The following is a 20,482-nucleotide window of genomic DNA, read 5'->3' as shown; positions in this document are numbered from 1 at the left end:
ATCTTCATTATAATATAATGTTACTTAAGTACAGGTTAAAAAAAACAGCTGGTCAAATAAACTGCTCCATCATCCTCGGTCTCATTTATGAAGAGATAAAGAGATAAATGGGAACATGCTAGATGGAAATGTAAACACTGGCTTCCTGCAGCCAAGCTAATGTACACAAAAGCTGAATTCAATAATATTTATGGCTCTGGAACAACTCTGCAAACTTCACGCATTAATCACGTTTGACTCGGCACCGTTGCGGCTCCTGTACCTGCTAGTTCGAGAGAAAAAACCCTGCAAATCACCTCCTGTGAAAAGCTCATTACACATGAATTCATACAAATACAAACATTTCAGTAATTCATTACTGAAGTAAGTATTTTATTACACAAAGAAAATTGCTATCACAAAGTTATCACTGAACATTAAGCAATAAATATGAAGTCTGTACACGACAGTATAATGGCGACTATGTTTTGTTACAAAAAAAAGGGACAAAAAGGGTAACAGACACGCACGCATAACATTGAAAAAAAATGACAAACGCATGATTATGAATACGCCCTTCGTGACACAGTCGCATCGGAGGCTGGAACAATGTTTCGGGTGTTATAAATGAATTATTTTCAGCTTTCCGACAGACACAAAATCCAAAAGGCCCTGTGCTTTCTCGTCTCCTCAGGAATATAAATGACTAACAGAGAATGAAGCGACAGAGTAGCATCTCAATTGTCAGTTCTACTCCTGCTCCTGCTCCGCATGTTACAATCAGATCCAATGAAAAAAGGCGAACATTTGGGGCCGACGGAGCTCCAAACGGGCTGGCAAGTGAGCGAAGGGTGTCCTTCCGTGTCCGGTTAGGACAACCGATACACACTCTCCTTTCTCCATGTCTCTCCACATTCACTTCCTCTCTACTTTTCACTCCTCGGCTTTGCCCCCACCCCTCCACCTCCACCCCCCTTCCATCTCAGCAGGCTTAGTTTAGGATGGGCCTCCACCTCCCTGGGCATCTTGGCTGGTGGAGCCCTCCGCCTCAGGGGCTGGGGTGGCCCCTGGGTCTCCTTCTGGAGGAAACAATATGCACACACAAAAAAATAAAAAAGTCAAAAGATGTGTGTATATCATCAAGCTAAACAGTGGTTTGGCATTCCTAATAGCAGGCAATGAATCTGCCTCCAGGCTCCAGAAAGGGAAAATAAACAGATTCCAGAGAAAGGAACTACAACATCCTGTAGCAACACAGTGTCAACCGTGATATGAGATTATTTCTGAATTCGGGGCTTCCCACCAGTCTGGCATTAGAGCACTTTGATTTATAGCTTTCAGATTGGGCCTCATGTCATGGGAAACGTCTTTGACCGAAAGGGAAGTAGGCAACAACTACGATGTGACACACAATGGTCAGACTGGGAACATCTGCGTCACGTTCAGATATGTTCCTCCTGACAACTTGCTGAGAGTAGAGGAAGCGAGGCCCATCTGTCATCATGCTGCCTTCACGACTAGTTTGACTCCGAGGCAGCAAAGCGCAGCGACCGAACCTCACAGAGGCGACGAGCCGAGCAGGGCCACCTGTCTTTCTCTGTAGATATTTTGGTACTTTAAGACAAGAAGGCGGTCGAGTTCTTGACCGTCTTCGGGACAAATTTGCCATGACTTCTGGGTAAATTCAAACTTTTTTTTTTTTCAAATTAGAAAACGTGGCAACCAAGATAAAACAACTCCGCTCTGTTCACTCCAGGAGGGAATGTTTGCATTCCTGCGTGAATTCAAAAAGGCATTAAACTGGGAAAATTCATCAGAGAAAATGACTGACAGTATATATGCAATGGCCTTGACGGACTTTTTCTTTCCTCTTTCTTAAGAATAACTCCATAATATTGTTTGCCAATTATGAGCCATGTTTTCCTCATTTTTGCTCTTGGTTCCACCGGGTATAAGGTGTAACTGATGTTCCCATGGAGACGTGAGTCTTAATTCTGAGTTAGCCAGTTTGTCATTATAAGTTGTTTTAGGCTCTAGCCCCCGCCACACTATTCTTAGAATTTTCTGTGTGTGTGTGCACAAGCAGAAAATTCTATTCAAATACAAATTTAAATTCCCATAAGAATAGAATAAAACAATGAAATAGAAGATACATTCCAACAGAACAAAGAAATGAGGAATACAAAGAAATTATATTTATAGTAGAAGGAAGATGTACAGTTACGTATATATATCCCTATACCCGACACATTGACATCATGTCATACCGTGGTGCGCGTGCATTCACATGTGGGTTTACTGACCTGCGGCCTTCAGGTCCATCCCCGCCAGGTCTTTGGTGAGTTCACTAGTGCTGGCCGCTCCTTCTCCCTTCCCTTCGATGTCGGGAACTGCGTTCCTACGGCCCGTGCGATCACAGTTGATGAAGTCCGAGTACGACGTCTCCACGTCCATCATCTGTCCATGACCAGCGCTCTCATTACACCTGCCGAGAGAGAGGGGAGCTGTCAGGCGGCGGCAGGAGGTGTTGCGAGCAGCAAATAGGCTAAATCACCCCGCTGTCTTCCTTCAATGGTCTACAGGTCCCGTGGGAGGACCCATCACCGTGTCTTGTGAATGTCTACTCCAGCAGAATCAACGTGACATGCAGGAATACCTCAGAAGCACTTCTGACATGCGAGAGGCTAAAAGCAGCTGGATGAGTATTCATGAAAAGAAGAATGAAGGTGTTAATTATTCCTTTTTCTGCACAAGGATTAATGGCCTTAATGCTCACAGGTCGTCCTAATTGCATCGAGAAAAACAAAAGCCTGCACCACATTTCCTTACGGCTCTCGCTTGCATAGTCATAGCCCTCTTCTAGGGTCCATTTGTCTGCCGTAAAGGTCCTCACACAGTAAGAGTTTAGGGGGAGCTGTAAAGTGCACCAATCAATATGGAAAGGGTAAAAGAGTTTGAAACCATTCAAAGGACAAGCAGCCAGAAAGAGCCCCAGCTACAAAAAAAAAAGAAAAAAGTAAGCAGAGCTCCCATTAGCAATTCATTCCTCTTCTGTTTCCTGTTCTCAGTCCATATTTAACTAGGTCATGGATCCTGCCAAACCACTAAAACACTATACCGCTGGTAACTCCTCAGAGAGAAGAGGACACAAAATAAGACTGCTCCAGAAAGAAAAAACGGGAAGAACAGAAGAGACAAAGTAGTAGGAAGTTGTCCTCGGATGCAAAGAAAAAGAAACTTAGAGACTCAGCTGTTCTTCAGTCGCTGGTCATCCCCCCCACCACACAGATCGGACCCCACTGACTACATTATAGCTACACACACACATACTATCTGACAAAGCATGTAACATGACCGAACAGCTGAGCGGCTAAGCTACCAATCTTTAGGAACCACACGGGGGTTCAGAGTCTCGAAGGGAAACGAGAGGGGAATAAAAACGAGCTGGCAGACGCCGCCGTGGCACGCTCACCCAGGGGCCAGTCTGTTCCCGAATGCTTTCACTCACATTCTTTAAGCATTGCTCTTAAACAAAAAAAAAAGTCCCACAATTGTTTTCTCTTTCTTATGTACAGTCTGCGAGAGCCAACGGCAAACAGGAAGCAACCCAGGGTCATTCCGTGAGAGGTCACGAGCCACGCAGACGTAGGCAACGGCGGTTCGGAATGTGAAATTTGTGACGAAGGGCAAACTTTAAAGCCCCTGTAGGTAAGAGCAGCACCACATGAAATGTCACTGAGATCTGGGGCTGCTGGCATTTACCTCAAGTGCGTCTATTGAACACAAGAGCCACTCTGTGTCCCGACTGGACTGCAGTCAGTAGTGCGATCTGCTGATAGATAGCCGGGCTGCACGGTCATTAGCGAGCCAAATCCCCGTGGGAAGCCGGCGTCTCGCAGGTTCGTAATTACACCTACAGCACCTCGTTGTGCTCAACCTTCACTTCAAACACCTGAGGCTTTCACTAACTAGCTCATTGGTGCCCAACAAAGACGGGAATATCTAGTTGCAATTTTTCTTGCGATGATGTCATCAATTGAAGTCCTGTATTTGTGGTCGACACGCAATAAGCAACCGTATATTTATCTTGGTTGGACTTTTTTTTCAACCAGTGAAAAACAACTCACTTGTTATCAGAGTAGGCCTTTTTCATGGTGGCAACCCATAGTAACTGACATGTCCTTAAAAAGGTAGAGTTTCCCCAGAATGAACATGTTGCCGCCCGTTTCCAGTCTTCATGCTAAGCTAAGATAGCAGGCTGCCAGCGTTGGCTTTTCAGCTAACTATTGGCAAGACTGAATACATTTACTTCAAAACAATGTCAAAATATCCTTTTCAATTTTCCTCTCTTCCATATGAAAGTTGCAATCTTTCACAATCACAATTCCACACAACACAACCACTCACTAGCCTACTGAGTGGATTTTCTACATGGAGCGAAAGACTATAAAAACAAACGATCAGCACTGACTGCATCGTTAATGCAGCAATGAATTCATCCGTGTTGTGTTTGCCTTTTTCTACGCCGTTGCCCCAGTTGTTGTTATGTGGCTTATGGGAGCCCCGTGTAATTGCCGTTTGTGTGTTTAATTAGTCGGCTTGCCTGAGCATGTGGATCAAATCCTACCGTGAGATCATTAACAGGTTTCCATGGAGGGGCGGCGCTGACGGTGATCTGCCTCCTGCTCTCCACCATTGTTTACACGCTGGTCTGTCTGGTCTCAGCTGTGGTCGAGGCGGTTTAATGGCAATGCATTTTCAAATCAATTTATTCCCCGATATCCACAACTCGTACTGTGATGATGAACCTGCGTTTGCAGCGCCGGCTGGCTGGCTGAGTGGAGCGGCGTAGGTTGTTGTTGTTGTTCACCTGCTGGGATTCTTATAATGCAAGTGAACATGTAAAGTGTCTCGGAGGCAGACGATCTGTGAAAGACACCAACGACCTTTAGTGTGACTTAACTCATTTAATTTGTTTACTGAGGTGAATTAAAGAAAGAATAAGCATGTGCTCCATCTAGGGCTGCAACAAGCAAGCATACTTGTTGTTTATTAATCTATGTCGAATAAATATCTGATGGAAATCCCAAACTAGAATGTACTAATATTTTTTATTATATAAAACACATCCGGTCAACACTATCCTCGGCTGATTCTTGGAACATGTGAAGCCTTTTGTCACTTTTATGTGGTTCTGAAATTAAAACTGAATATAATATAATATAAATCTGAATATTACAAAATCTGGTGAAAAAGTGTTAATGACACAATGAAGCATTATGTTGTTGACTTTTCCTAGCTAGCTTGCTAGCTAGCTACCTTGCATGCTCATTCCACCATGATTTCATTCTACAGTAACAGAACATAAATGGCCCGCGTGAATTTCTGGGCTTTGGTCTACGTTACTTTAACATGAAGCCAGACTTGACCATTTTTAATTTACCATTCATGAACATTAACCTGTCAATGAGCTTATCCTGCTATCGCTAATGCTAATCAATAGAACTTATCGCTAGCATGCTGACTATTTTTACGATAACGTTCTGTGAAGGGTTTGTTATAGAGGGGAAATACAAACTCAAACATTAGTGAATTGGATTTTAAATGTAAAGCTGAAAAAAGGTGGAGGCCTTTGTTAGAATTATCATTAGCGCTAGCGATTAGCATAAGCGATTCACAGGCTAACTGGAAGGCAAACGGCTACCATTCACGAACACTTCTCTCTCCGCGGACTGCAGAGACAGTTCATTGGTGACCAAAGACCACACCTGGCTCCAGATCAGCCGATAGCAGTTTAAATTGCAATAGCGGGTGTCAGTCAGTATAGGGAAGTCCCTTTGTATTTCCTTTGTATTTCATATGTAGAATCTAGAATTAAAATACTTTGCACTAAACAACAGATGTTTCAGATGAAAAAAAAGATGGTTTGGGGGTTTAGTTACTCTTTAAATAAAACGGGGCCTTTATGTGAAAAGGCCGAGGTGTGTATAGGGAAACTTGACACATCTGAATCTTGAAACACTAAGACAAACGTCACAGGAGTGCATGTTCACAGACAACAACAACAACAACTCAATCCTCAAAGGGAAATTGCTGCATCTCAGCTGATGAGCTGAACTCAGCTTCCCCCCCTGTTCTCCTTCCTGCTCTGCACTACACCTGTGAATCATTTCCAATTCAGGGATTCTCTCTCAAAAGAAGTCGTTTCCTCCATGATAGGTTTTCCACGTGAACAGTGGCCACACTGGTGACATGTAACAGCAGAGGTTTTGGTGCGTAGATGTTTAGGAACAAAAGCCTTGGAGATCAGAATCATCACTTACACTGGGACCCATTAGACATGCTCACTGCTATCCCGCCGGAGCCTTTTAAGCCTGATACGTCTGTAATAAACTCACATTATCTGCAATAACCCACACTAAGACTCTTTGCTGGTTTCACCGTCCATTAGGGTCGTCGTCTACACAACCAAGTTCATTGGTCAACCACTCCTGCTGCATTTATTGACGAGGCAAAAAGCCTCTCGTAGCAACTGAAGTTTTCCATCTGCCTTTTTTTTAAACCCTGAATACTTGATGAACTGCCTTTATGTTTGATGTGATCTAGACGATAAAAACATCTCAAAAAGGCAACCAACTGTTATTTTCTGTAGCGAGTAATCTGCTGTTTATTTTCTGGATTTACCATTTGAATTGTCGAAAAAGTGTTCTTAAAAATGTGACTTTTTTTCGATAATCGAAATGATCATCAAATAATAGTTTTAGTTATTATTATTATTGAGAATTATTTTGTCTGTCATACATCATACTAAACTGAATATCTTTTGGTTTTGGCGATAGCAATTTTACTTTTTAATTAAAAGAGCTTATTTCAAACAAATTGAATATTGAACGGAACATAAAAGGCTCCAATAAAAAAAAGAATGATAGTTTAATACGTTTTTTCTACTGATACTGTCTAACTAAAAAAATGCAATACTGCAGTCTTTTGCTATATTTATTAAGCAAATTGAGGTCATGATGACAATATTAAAATAAATTCCATATATTGTGCAGCCCTTTTCATCTAACAGACAAAATGATTTAGCAGTAAATCAAGAAAATAATTGGTAGATTCATCACCTATTAGTTTCAGCCATAAAACAACGCCCACCACAGTTTCCAGAGTCCCAGGTAACGTCTTTAAATGTCTCCTGTTGTCCCAAACCTAAAGATGTCCAATTTCAAATGGTATAAAACGGAGCAAAGGACCAAACCCTCACATTTGACAAGCTGCTCCCAAGAACATGTGACTCAGAATGAAATAGTTGCCGATTCATTTTCTGTCACTAATCGAATTAGAGCTCCGATAAAACCCTAGAAACTGTCCTCTGAATGAAAGAAAGTTCTGTCTTCATCAACAAGCAGCACAAGACAGGCAATCAGTGATTCACAGCTCTTGTGGTCCAACGATGGATCAAAAGATAAAATCACAAGTGAACAACAAATCATCTCATCTTACCAAAGTGATTCCGAGTTCCTTCACCTGCTCTTTAGGTACAAACGGAGCCGAACTGCTTCGGACAGATTCATCCAGATCCCGAGTTAAGTGCCTCACAGCGAGAGCACCGCTAACGCCAGCGAGCCTCGGCTCTTCTGCCCTCCTGCTCGCTGCCTCTCAGCCCCCCCGACGAATGTGGTCTGGGCACTGTCTGTTCACATGATGTCAGCAGCTGCTCCGCTGACAATGAGCCCACTTCAAACACAAGGGAGCTGTATTTCCTCATCGGGATCGGCATTGTTGTTCCTCTCTGGACTTCCTCTCATAAATAAATAAAAAGCCTCGGCCATTCAACTCCGGTGTATATATTTGCCCTATATCCTTCCTCTACTCACGGGGTCCCGGGCTTGGGTGTGAAGGCCTCGTTTGTGTGAAGTGAATATAGCAACTTGCCTGACAGATATAGCGTTAGCTCTTCAGCTCAGACTCTGTGAAAACGTTCCCTGCTGAAGACACGAGAGCACACAAATCTCCGCCACTTCAAAAAGAGGTTTTCATCACCAACGGCACTTAAGAGTTCCAAGCTTTCTATTAAATCGCAGTAGAGCCCCCCTCCCCATCTTCTCTGTCAGACATGCAGAATTATCCCCGATGACACCGGGATACTCAATGCAATGTTCTGTCTCCCTTTCACTGAGCAGAGACACCAAGAATGATCACTGTCACTCTCACATAATTGCCGTCTTAAATGAGCGTACTGAGCCCCGGCGGCCCAGAGGCATTATGAATCAGCCAAGGAACGGGAGATCAGAAGCCTGACCGAGGCTATTAGCATCAGCTGCCGTGTGGAAAAGCCTTCGGTGAGCTCATGAATAAAAAAAAAACAAAAAGGGAGCTGCTTCTTCAGAAAGCTGCGGCCAAATCAAAAATCAATCGGACGATCTCAGCAGGCACACGGGAGGAGCGGAGTCGTGTTTCCCACTTCACAAGTCGGAGCACTTCGAGGCTCACACAACAGATAAGTGATGGTGGAAAATACAGATATTTATCGATTTGGTCTAAAAAGAGTAGATCCATCAAAAAACACCCACTCTCTGATGTTGACTGCCTTGAATAGCTTATTTTAATTACTGAATAATTTGTAGTTGTTGTTCTCAATTAATCAATTTGATGTTTAGTTTGTAAAATGTCACAGAAGAGTGAAAAACATTTCCCCAAAGCCTGACGTCTTCAAATGTTTTGTTTTATCTCAACGTGTTCAATTACAAGCAGAGATAAGCATTTAAGTCAAACGATCAATCAGTTATTAAAGTGGTTGCATATTCAATTGCTGTCGATCAACTAGAAGTTTAAACGCTACCGTTTACAGAAATGCGGTTCTGGCTAACGAAAGATAGTTTCATTATAAACCAATGAAAACATAGTTATGATTATTGTATTCCATTTCTGCTAAAGGATCCCCAAAATGCTACACAAAGGTGGAAATCAAACTAAACACAAAAGCAGGGTGATACAACTGCAGAATGAAGTTTTCCTCTGTGTTAAGCGGAGTAAAGATGGACTGCTCCCTGCCCTGAGGAACGCCAAGCTCCAATTGGCTCGTAGGGGATTAGAAGGTCGGAGATGAAACGAGCTACAAAAGCGAGATGAGCCTCGGTGGTGAGAAAAAATCTATTAAAAACTTTGCAGGAAACCTGTGGGGTTAAGTGTCTGTGTACAGAAGGCCTTCTAGACTCTGTTCTCCAGGTCAGGAGGATCGATGTGGTACGTTGGCTGCTGTTAAACAGCGATTTACGACGTATTACCAGATACCCTCCCGCAGCTTTAACAAAGCTCAAATGGCCTCACTGTGGATTTAGTTAAAAGCTGTTGTGCTGCTGAGTTATGCACTTATTGCAATTGCATTGGACAAGGACATACTTTTGCTGCAGAAAATAGTATTTCACTCTTGTGCGAGATTTAATGGACAAAATAGTAACCAAGTGAGAGGGATTTCTGACTTGTATGGCTTCATATGGCTGTTTTTAATGACTGGTATCTGTAAATAGCGAGACCTTGAGGAGACATACAGATAAGCTGGTAGGTGATACAGAAGATCGTCGCACCTTCAGGAAAAGAAGCAGAGAGAAGATGAAGCCGTATCAACTGAAAGGTCAGTGAGATATGAAGGGAACCACATAATATGAAATGGTTAGCACCCCCACTACGTACTTTCCCCCGTTTGTCGACGTTACCGGCCGTGCTAATTACAACAAGTCAATTTGTAATGAGTCGGATTGTAAATGACCTGAGAATTGACTGATTCAAACAATGTGACTGACTTTTTGTTTGATTTGAGCACTGCGTTTGATAATATTGATCATGGCGGTAAATCAATTGGCTTGAAAAATGCAAAAAAAAAGGTCTCTCTGGTGTTGGGCGCTTGAATGGATACAGTGGTCCTCAAGGAAGCATTTTACGCCCCTCATGGCAACATCATTAGACACCCTAATGTCAAATCATTGTTATGCTGATGACACATAACTATATATCTCTGTCTCGCCAGAGACAAAATATAGGAGATAATACTATAATATAAATGCAAAAATAACCACAAAGAGATTCGAAATGACCACAAAGAGACAAAGAAACTGCTACAAAAAAATTCATAAAAGGCAACAAGAAACAAAATGAACACAAAGACAAAAACCTGCCACAGAGAGATGCTGAATAAGAGTAGTGCCCGACTTCCTCACTCCTTTACTTGGTGATACACGGGACTACTTCTTGGATCACTTCCTGGAATGACCACTGTTTTCTTTGTTGAACAGAATGATGCTTTGGTATGTTCTCAGCTCAGAAAGGAAACAAGTCCATTTCCCCCCCACCAAAAAAAGCCAAACTATTCCTTTAAGAAAACGACGTCATCGAGTGATTCCATCCCGATGACCACAGCACATTCACATGACCAGCCTCCGCACAGGAAGTCCGTCATGACACCCAGTTAACACAATCCACACCGATCACTGCAGCTGAGAAGCCATGCTGACAAATGCCCAAAACGTTTAAACAACATATGTGTGTCTTTTTAACGAAAGCTCTTACTCCGCTCCCAAAATGCCTCATCTGCTAAACAGATGGCAGGAGAGTGTAAACAGTGAAGAGTCCTCTAACACAGCCCGTCTTCCTCCGGCTAACACAGCTCACTAAGCAACAGCTGGATCGATCAACGGCAATTCTCCAGGCAGGAGAGCATCTTAATATCACTTCACACAATACGCAAACACAGGAGAAGTAACAGGATCACACACACCCGCGAGGATCAGATGTCCATGTTGGGAGGTAGGAAGTGAAGGATACATTACCAGGTCTTACACCACCAGTTTTCCTGTGGTCCGAAAACGGCAAAGGATCTGTGATCGGGCAAAGCTTAAACAGGGAGAGAGAGAGAGACGAGTGGCCAGACAGCCCGACATATGAGACTATGAATCTACTGTAGCAACATGCCCGGCCTCCAGCTATTGGGAATCCCCTGTGTGTGTGTGTGTGTGTGTGTGTGTGTGTGTGTGTGTGTGTGTGTGTGTGTGTGTGTGTGTGTGTGTGTGTGTGTGTGTGTGTGTGTGTGTGGGGGGGGGGGGGGGGGGGACGGGTGTGAGTCTCGTCAAGCAATGATTCACAGTTTAGTCAGGAGCAGGTGCTTCAGCAACACAAATGTGTTATTTAATTATGCCTGAGCATGAAACACACAGATAGTACTCAAATGCACTGTGGAGTATTATATTTACTCCAGAGTACTTGAGTATACTTATATTTTTTACTCCACTACAGTGATCTGATAAAAAAATACAAAATACAATCAACAAGTAATTGATGATGCATCATCAATCAAGTCTAATTTATCCATAATAATATAATACATAAAACAACTAATAAATTAGGTTGTATTGTTAGAGGTTAAGCTACTACAACATTTAGCATTGCAGTCGTTATTTAACATCAATAATACAACTTTTATATCATTCTGAAATGAGCCCTTCTGCATAATGAGTACTTTTACTTTTGGTACTTTGAGACTATTTTGATGTCAGTATTTAAATACTTAATGCAAACATGTTTCTACACTGAATTGCTACTTTTAGTCAAAGATCGAAGTGCTTCCACCACTACTCGTATCATGTAACTTTCCTCATTTCTCGCGACAAAAACAAGTCCGCTAACCGAGATTAATAAGAGAGGAAGCAGGAGAGCAGCTGGAAAATCCAGGTCAGTTTATGTGTGGATCTCTATGAGTTTGTGCAACACAGTCTTTGGCCTCTAGGGGGCAGTGTGATTCTCTGGCCTCTCAGAGCATCACTCAATATATTATATACAGTATATTGATAATATTATATTGAGTGATGCCGTGAGAGGCCAGATAATTACACTGCCCCCTAGAGGCCACTCAGAGCTCCACAGCTGTGGTGGCTGTAATGGCTTTTTTTTGTGCGTCTCTGAAACCCTGCATCAGTGTTTGTAAAGTGTTGTAGCCCATATTAAAAAAAAGTGTGCCTGGATTCAGATTTTTATTTTGACATAATTGTACGACCTTCCTAAAAGAGATGAATGTTCCTCGAGACAAACATCTCTGAACAGGTATTCTCTTGTTTGCTTTAAAGCCAAACTAATTTATGTCTGTGTAAAACAGCAATGTATTGTAAGATAAGGACATGACACTTTTTAAGGTTCGACATCCAAGTTGCAAATATTTAGATGTGGAGAGACTCTGCTGTGTGTCTGGAAAAGTACCGAGGGAGCTAAAAGGACACAGAAAAAAAACCAAACTATTTTAGATACTTGTTCTTCTTTTCAAGCCAAAACTCTGTTTAATTTTTTAACATTTCCATAATATTACTCTGGTTTAAGCTTCCTACATTTAAAGATGTTCTGTTATTAGATAGCTCCATCCATCCATTGTCTACCGCTATTCAGGGTCACGGGTGGGGGCTGGAGCCGATCGTTATTAGATAACTATTAGTCATAATAGTAAAATATTTTATTCAGTTACAGTGTGCGATGAAGATTAAAATCCAGTTATATCTGAGATCTGTAATTATTCATATTCTATTAGTGACAAATAGACTCCACCATTTGTTGGGCTGCAATTAAATTTTATTTTTTGTTATTGATTAATGTTAAGTCATAAAGCCTCCTTTGCTCAAAACAATTTCCTCTAATCAATGTCAAAATAGTTGCAAATGCATTTTCTGCACATCCTTTAATTAATTGCTTAACTACTACTCATGTCCCCATTCCTAGTCTAGAGGCTGATGTGCTGGTCGGTGATTTTTCCTCCCACTGGCCATTCTGTCTATTCTAATGCTACTGCAAGGTTGCCCGCTTCTATTTCCGTGCACACATTTAACAACACGAGACCTCAGCAGGAAGCAGGTGGTTTGTTTGCCTGTGTTGTTTATGCCCTATCTTTTCCCAGGCTTTCTGTGCGCACACTGGAGGCTGAAAAAGACCCTTGAGTTAGACGAGGAGGAGGAGGAGGAGGAGGAGGAGGAGGAGGAGGAGGAGGAGGAGGAGGAGGAGGACCATGAAGCAAGGACAAGAGAGAGAGATGATGGGAGGAAGGAATAGAGGAAAATGAGGAGAGGATGATGGGATGGAAAGCAGTCGAGGGCGAGGTCAAGATGGTAAGCGTAATGATGAGAGGAAAAAGAGGGAGGACGGCAGATGCAAAGAAGAGAGTGCACACGTTTACTGCAAGTTCCAAATATGGAAATATCCATAACTAGAGTTCCTAAAAAATGGGGCGATGTCCCTCTGCACCACCTGTTAGAGGGGTTTCACCCCTCTAACAGAGGACCGCTCCCGTACGAAGCAAATATGATCACTCAGGCTCCTCTCACCTGCACCGGCGGCCACGACGTGTGCCCGAGGTTTGCCAAGTAATTCGACTCAGCTGCATCATCACACTTTTCTCCCACAAGTCTGGGAGGATGTGGGCGTCATGCGATTCGATTTGCTGAGTTGACGGGGATAAAAAGGCACAAACGTATCCCTCCCCACGAGCAAACACACACACACACACACACACACACACACACACACACACACACACACACACACACACACACACACACACACACACACACACACACACACACACACACACACACACACACACACACACACACACACACACACACACACACAGGAAAAAAAAGAGCCAAGGCAAACGTTGCACTTTCCTCCAGACCCAGATAAGGAGACCATCGCTCATGTTGGTTTACAGGACAAACACCTTCAGTTTCTAATTTACAACCAAACCTGTGAAACCAGCCATGGATGTATTCAGAAACATATTGGGAATGTCAAATATACAGGGAAGAACTACACGATGTACCGTCACACTCACTTCTCTCTCTGCAAAGCCCTTAAACCAGATAAATTATAATAAACATGAATGGCTGAAGCACTTCTTTGATTTATTATCGATAGAGTGCAGCTTCGACCCTGAAAGACTATGATAACCTCATATATAATTATAAATATATGTTTGTTAAGTTTTCAGTTGACCAGTCATTCGTTTTGCAGTGTTTTCCCACCATTTAACAATAACTAAATAGAACCACATCTTTTAATTAAGAGTAATCAACACATTCTGGCGACAGAAAGGGAAACGGGATGTACTGTGAATATTTTACTGTAAAGTGCGTTTTAATGACAGTCAATTTGCTCTCTACAGCACTTCCTCTGTGCGACCCATCAACATCGCTCATCGTTACTCCTCCTCTGGGATTTGGATGAAGAGCTTCTCTGAAAAACAATCAAATCATTTTTTTTAAGGCAAACTGAAGCGTGAGAATTCCCAAAGTGGATCAAATTTAAAAAGCACAAAGCAGATCACAAGCTTATATGGTTCCCCTTCAACCGGTGAAGGTCACACTGTTCCTTTTGGCCTCCGGCACTTTTCTGTCTTATTGACTTCACATGGAATATGAAATGGGTCGCCACCTAAAATAATCAAATCTGATTTGCTTTTTTGTTCCCCCCATGAGGAGAGACTCTCATCAAATCATCTTTCACCGACTTGCAAGGCCAAAACAGGACGCGTCTGTTTTACTTCCAAACCGATTCACATGGATGACAATGCATTTACATAACAAGGCATGATTAAAAAAAAAAAAAAAGTGTTTATTCAACACCTCGGTCCTATCTGTGAAATGGATGCTGACGCTGTGTGGCCGGCTGAAGTAAGAGGGCATAACTGGCCTTTTAAATCAACTGGCTTAGTGCTGAAAAACTAATGTGCTGCCACTTCGAAAAGCAACTGCGGAGAACGATGTCGTTTATCAGGAAGAGGAAATACGTGAGGAAACAGATTTGTTTTTTATGAATGCAGAAACAATGAACAAAATCCACTAATGGGTATGTAATATCCTTCTACTTTCTGCAGCTACTTAGTGCGTGCAGTGCTGCAGCTGCAGTCTGTAACAGGGTTTAGAATATAATATTTCCACTTGGAATCAAATCAAGCAAACTTGGAAGTGCTACTCCACCCGAAAATCCATCATTTAAGTACACGCTTGTTCCCTGCAGGCGTAAGTCAGCAGTTCGATCCATTATAGAAGCTGCGGTCAGTTGGTATTCATGGTTACAGTGCATTTCAATAGGTTTCGCTGCGTACAAAAGTTCCCAGGGAACGTCTAAGACTCCTAGAGCTTAACAGTCTCCTGTTGTCTGTCACATAATCAGCATGTCACTATACTCACATGTGCAGGGGCGCTTACCTTTCTAATTTATTTGTCCTAACCACCAACAGCGTGTATCAGTGCTTACTTAACCGTTATATGAGTAAATCTGAATTTTAAGGGTCCCCGGCATGTAATGTCTACTCATGTTCTTATCTTTCGCCTCCCAGATCCCCAATTCTTCTCACCATCTTCCTTTTCTCCCAGTGTATGGGACTACTTTATGCATGATTAAGTGATATGGATGAAGTCTGAAAATACATTTGTTCAATTTTGAATAATTTAGGGTATTTTTCTTGGGGGGACAATTCATGTTTTTCAGAAATTGGGGCGGTCTTGTGTACCAGCAAGACAGAAGCCGTTCTCCTTAAAGAAACTAATTATAAACTTTAGGTAGCAAGTGTTTCACACAGTTATCAACACACTGTATTATGTGCCAAAAAAACATGGAGTAAGCTGCACTGCGTAATCATTTCACAGAAGATGAATTGCCAACCATTTTTCAAGCAAAGATGTCAGATAATTGAAAAGTTCCAGCTCCCTGGAAACATAAGGATTTGATCCTTATTTCTTCTTGTACATTATAGAAAACAGAATATATCCATCCTCCAGATGCAAGATGCAAAACATCCTCTTCCTTTCCAGTCCCACAGATATAAAATGGGGATGTGCTGCTGTCATATTTCATGCCACATTGATTGCTGCCACTAATGGAACTACAAATTGTAAAATTAAATCATCATTATATTTCCTTCGGTTGTTAGAAAGAAATTAGAAATGAACAGACTGAACAGTAGGTTAATTGAACTCTACAAAAGTAATGACATCAGTGTGTCTCCCGTCTTCCATTCGATGCACCCAGTCATGTGTTGGGATGTATTTTGGAGGTTCATAGCTATACAATCATGTTGCAAAAGGCAAAACGCTTATAAAAAAGTGACGGTGGATTGATATTGGGTTCTTTAAACACCAGCAGCCCTGGTCTCCAGACTACTAGAGAGTAACATATGCAATCTTAAGGAGTTTCCTCTTTGTCCGTCACTTTAAATGCATGCCCTCTCTCTGGCTTAAACTAACAACTCGACACCCATGAAGTAGCCGCGCCACTAGCGGATGTTAGCATAGAAAAGTCACGGCCACAGTAGTTGGTGTTTAGTAAAAACCGACACATCTCAAGCCACAAATAGGTGCGACATGGCCTTAAGCAGCCGTATTCACATCGTCACCCTGCTCATGAGACCGTGGGCCATCATTACACACGACCAGACTATTTATAGCACCTGTATCATTACATCAATACATGTACCATTCATAGGCTGCGAGGTCTCAATCACCACAGATTAACTTCAGAAAGATAAATCGATATAAATGTAAATTTTAAAGCGCCGCTTTCAAGAGAAGTCTTTACAAAGTGCTTCACAATAAAGGATCAAATGAGTCTTAAAACAGCAAAATGATAAAATAAAGTTCATATGCAGCTTTCATTGATATTCTACAACAGTAATAGCAGACAATCAGCCAATCTACCAACCTGCAGGATTTTTTATTATTTAGATTTTGTCGCTCACCTTATCTACTTAAATCATCCATCGGTCTTTTATCAGTAAAAGTGTGGCAAATGGGTTTTTGTGCAGAAATGGGGTCAGATCCGAACTGATCACTGAAGGAAGTATAAATAGAAATGTAGCCTTGTCTAAACAATATAACAGTAAGTGACAGAATAAGCATTTGAGTCTCTTCAGAAAGCCTTTTCTATGCGGTACGTGACACACTGGAGGCCCCCGTGGTGATGCCACTCATTTTCTCCTCACGGGGAAGTCAGGGATCTAAAAACAGAGAGCTTAAGTCCTCTGCACACAAGGCAAAGAATGTGGTAGGAGGTCAACGCAGTTGAACTGACAAATCCCTGTCCACGAAATATGTACACATTAAACCCGTGATTATACGGAGGGAGGCGCACAAAAATAGACCCCGAGCAGCGTGTTCACATGGTGCCTGAACCCCGCTGCCTGGCTGGTAAAGACTGCACACTGTTGTTCTCTTAACCATGGGAAGGTCTCTGGGCAGGCGACCGATTGTGGGCATAATCTCAGAAGAAATCTATTCTAGAAGACACTTGAACCAATTCTTAGAATAGATGCTATTTTTAGCTTGAGCATGTTTCGGCCTGCCTCAGATTCCCATAAAAGGACAGGATTCTCCAACTAATGAGATAATGTACATGTGTACCGCAACAGCAGGACAAGAGAAAGCCGTCAGGCGAGGAGAAAAAAAACTCAATCTGATGGCCGGGCTAACCGTCCCCACCGTGTATCCTTAATGTAGGCTCTCAGCACCAGGATCTAGGGCTTCAAATGTTCTCAGGGTAATCATGTTATTGTTGGCAGCCCTCAGCAGGAGCAGATATGGCCTCCATTTACCGAAGGAGTTTGCAGGAAGGGAGAATGGTGTGAGTGAGCGCTGGACGTGCGGCGCTGCAGATAACGCCGTGATCTGATTACTCCTGATTTAGCCGCTTTCTAAGTAACCCCGCGTCGGATTGGAAGATGCACACGGCACAAAAAGGGGGCCTCTTGCAGGGGGGAGCGTTCACAACAGCCAGAACCTGAGTGCACGTAATCTGGACGGTGAGTCGGTAAATATGATTGGAACACGGGGAGGTTCTGCTGGGATCTGTCCAAGGTCAGTGGGGCATGTGGGTCTCTCTAGTAGCAGTGAGGTTTGCTTTCATCGCTGCCCCCCCCCCCCCCCCCCTCCAAGGATAACAGGCCGTGTTTGTTTAGCTGGTGGAAAAGAGAGGAGATGAGGCCGTATAAAGCTATATATAAAAAAATACACATATCAGACTGTGAAGGATGTACTGTGTGGCTCAAACCCCTACGACATGAGATTTTTCTAACGCGATAAAAACAATGACCTTAAATCCTTACGTCCATTGATGCCAAAATCCAGATGATGATGATGATGCCTTTTGACCAGACACATAAGGTGCATCTGTTTTTGTCGAACACATCATTCATCGATATGATCTGCAACAACTCGGATAATTGTTAGTCATTTTTCATGGTCCTGCATGGCTAAATTATATAGATTAATTTGTGCCAGTTGACCAAATATGTGCAGGTTTTACTTAGAAAGCTACTTGATATCATCACCATGGGATCTAGGAAAGTGTGATGGGCCTTTTCCTGATACTAAGTCAAAAAGATTAAACAATTAAACCAGAAAAAAAACAGCAGAACATTTAAATAATCAATCATTGCAGTCCAGGATATTACTCTGGCCTCATTACTTCCGGCTGTAGTTTTAACCCCCGGACCCAGAATCGCACAGTTGCCCCAATTTTCTCTCCAAAATGTGGAATTTAAAGTGACGTGCAACAGTTTTCCCTGAGCCGTGAAATCAGAACGAATCACCGTAAATGAAGCTTGTCAAGACGTGCCGACAATCCAACCGACGCTGTACCGAAATCAAAAACTGGTTATACTGCAACACCCCTGCCTTCATTTGAACTGAATCGTCAGTTTGTTGTTGTCGAGAGAGAGAGAGAGAGAGAGAGAGAGAGAGAGAGAGAGAGAGAGAGAGAGACAGAGAGAGAGAGAGAGAGAGAGAGAGAGAGAGAGAGAGAGACTGCTTTGGTAACAGTCAGCCGGTTGACAGTGAAACAAACCACCACAGGCAGATGGGCAGCCAGTATTTATCCTCACCAGAGCCCATGCCCAGTGACGCTGGCACTTGCCCAGCAACACTCAAGCAAAGCGGGGGTCCCAGGCTACTCCCTCCCCCCCCACCACCACCCCCACCCCGCCTGCTGCTGCTGATGCTGCTGCATCCCTGAGCACCATCTCCATCCAGCTGACATTTCACGAGATTCACCTGCACTGACGTGACCCCCCCCCCCCCCCCTCTTCTCAGTAGCCAGGTTATTGCATGAAAACCTGCTGTCATCACTGCCTTGTTATCTAATCGAGTTAGGAAATAGACCAAGTTGATTTTTTTTTTTTTTTTTTGTGGGGCTGGCTGGCTGGCTGGATGCATTGACAGAGCAGAAAAGCACAGTTGATGAGAGAGGAGAGCTTTCAAAAAGCTATCCCGGCTGTCATAAGCGTCCCTGAATGCAGCAGCCAACGTGTGGGAAGGACATGCCAGTCCTTTAAAACCACACACACACACACACACACACACACACACACACACGAGCATAATGGATGCACTTGAATGCCTCATGCATTCGAGGAGGAGGGTAAAAATTGTGATTATCATCCATAATGTCATTCGCCGAGGGGGGTTTAATTGTTGTCCGTTTGACAGATTCAAATGCACCGCGGACATCAGCGGCTCTGTGTTGTTAAGTCTTTGTGTTGGCTGGGAAAAATGAAAATCGTGTGTAAAAAAAAAAAAAAAAAAAAAGCCTCGCTTCGTGACTGTGCAGCTCGCTGCGGATGGTCACTTCAGACAGGAGCCGTTTTATGCACTTGAATCCAACAGATGAAGCCGCTTCACCCCCTCCTCCCGCCCCTCCACACGTTTATATCTGTCATATATCCACTAACCTTGGTCGGGTCGCCTCCTGTTAGCCACTTGTTACAATGGAAGTCCAACACCATGGATCCCCGACTTAAGTTTCCTGGCAGTCGGACAAAAAGAGCTGGGCCGAGACCGGAGCGACGGACGGTGGCGCGGATGGAACACACACACCGTGGCGGTCCGAGGTGTGTTAAAGAAGAAGAAGAAGAAACAGCCTGGGTGTGTGTGTGTGTGTGTGTGTGTGTGTGTGTTTCCTCTCTGGGTACCGTCAGCAAACAACGACAAAAAGGTTGTGCCTTCAAACAGCTGTTTTCCAAAATGGAGTTATCCGTGTCTGAGCCAATCAGAGCGCGTCTGTGGAGGCTCCCATTCCTCTGTAGGCTGGAGCACACACACACACACACACACACACACACACACACACACACACTGAAGATCACACACTGAAGATCTGCTGTTTCTTTTATTGAGGGATGATTGATTGTAGCTTTTATTTAGACAAACATCAAAGCAGACTCATGATATTTCCTGGCAGGGATTTCCTGTTTTATGTTGTTTTTTATTGTGCTCCCCATGGCTCTTATATATTAAATCACAAGATTACTAAGTCATTCATTAACGGAAAAGCAGCAGCTTACAGTTTTAGCTGAAGTGGAGGCCAGTTTGAACTATTGATTATTTGCATTACGGGTCAATCTGCTGATTATTTGCTCCATTAATCGATTGATTATTCAGGAAAGAGAGAGAAATGACATCACATTTACCCATAAGCTAGTGAC

General features: G+C 43.0%; 1 protein-coding gene across 3 annotated transcripts; it reads right to left on the bottom strand.

Annotated features, from left to right (window-relative positions):
• Window positions 1-342: 342 nt before the first annotated feature.
• On the bottom strand, window positions 343-20,012 carry pkig (protein kinase (cAMP-dependent, catalytic) inhibitor gamma). Of its 3 annotated transcripts, none has more exons than XM_084016425.1 (3): window positions 19,730-20,012; window positions 2,283-2,464; window positions 343-1,055 (listed from the first exon to the last, which is right to left on the bottom strand). In XM_084016425.1, the coding sequence occupies exons 2-3, from the start codon at window positions 2,434-2,436 to the stop codon at window positions 976-978; spliced, it is 234 nt and encodes a 77-aa protein (XP_083872551.1). In that variant the 5' UTR covers window positions 2,437-2,464; window positions 19,730-20,012; the 3' UTR covers window positions 343-975. The 3 variants fall into 3 exon arrangements, with proteins under 3 accessions (XP_083872551.1, XP_083872549.1, XP_083872550.1); XM_084016423.1 differs by having other exon boundaries at window positions 343-1,058; window positions 19,730-19,984; XM_084016424.1 differs by lacking the exon at window positions 19,730-20,012 and adding an exon at window positions 7,480-7,632 and having other exon boundaries at window positions 343-1,058.
• Between the last annotated feature and the right edge of the window lie 470 nt (window positions 20,013-20,482).

The sequence above is a fragment of the Eutrigla gurnardus genome, assembly GCF_963514095.1.
Source record: "Eutrigla gurnardus genome assembly, chromosome: 8".
Classification (NCBI taxonomy): Eukaryota; Metazoa; Chordata; class Actinopteri; order Perciformes; family Triglidae; genus Eutrigla; species Eutrigla gurnardus.
The sequence above is the reverse complement of the archived record's forward strand: the minus strand, read 5'-3'. Positions and strand labels throughout refer to the sequence as shown.

Bases quoted from the DNA above. Each gene is read 5' to 3' on its own strand.
- pkig (XM_084016423.1), bottom strand. From the start codon at position 2,436: ATGATGGACGTGGAGACGTCGTACTCGGACTTCATCAACTGTGATCGC. The intron at 1,059-2,282 runs GTCAGTAAACCC...TGTTTCCTCCAG, and splicing joins GATGGACCTGAAGGCCGCAG to AAGGAGACCCAGGGGCCACC.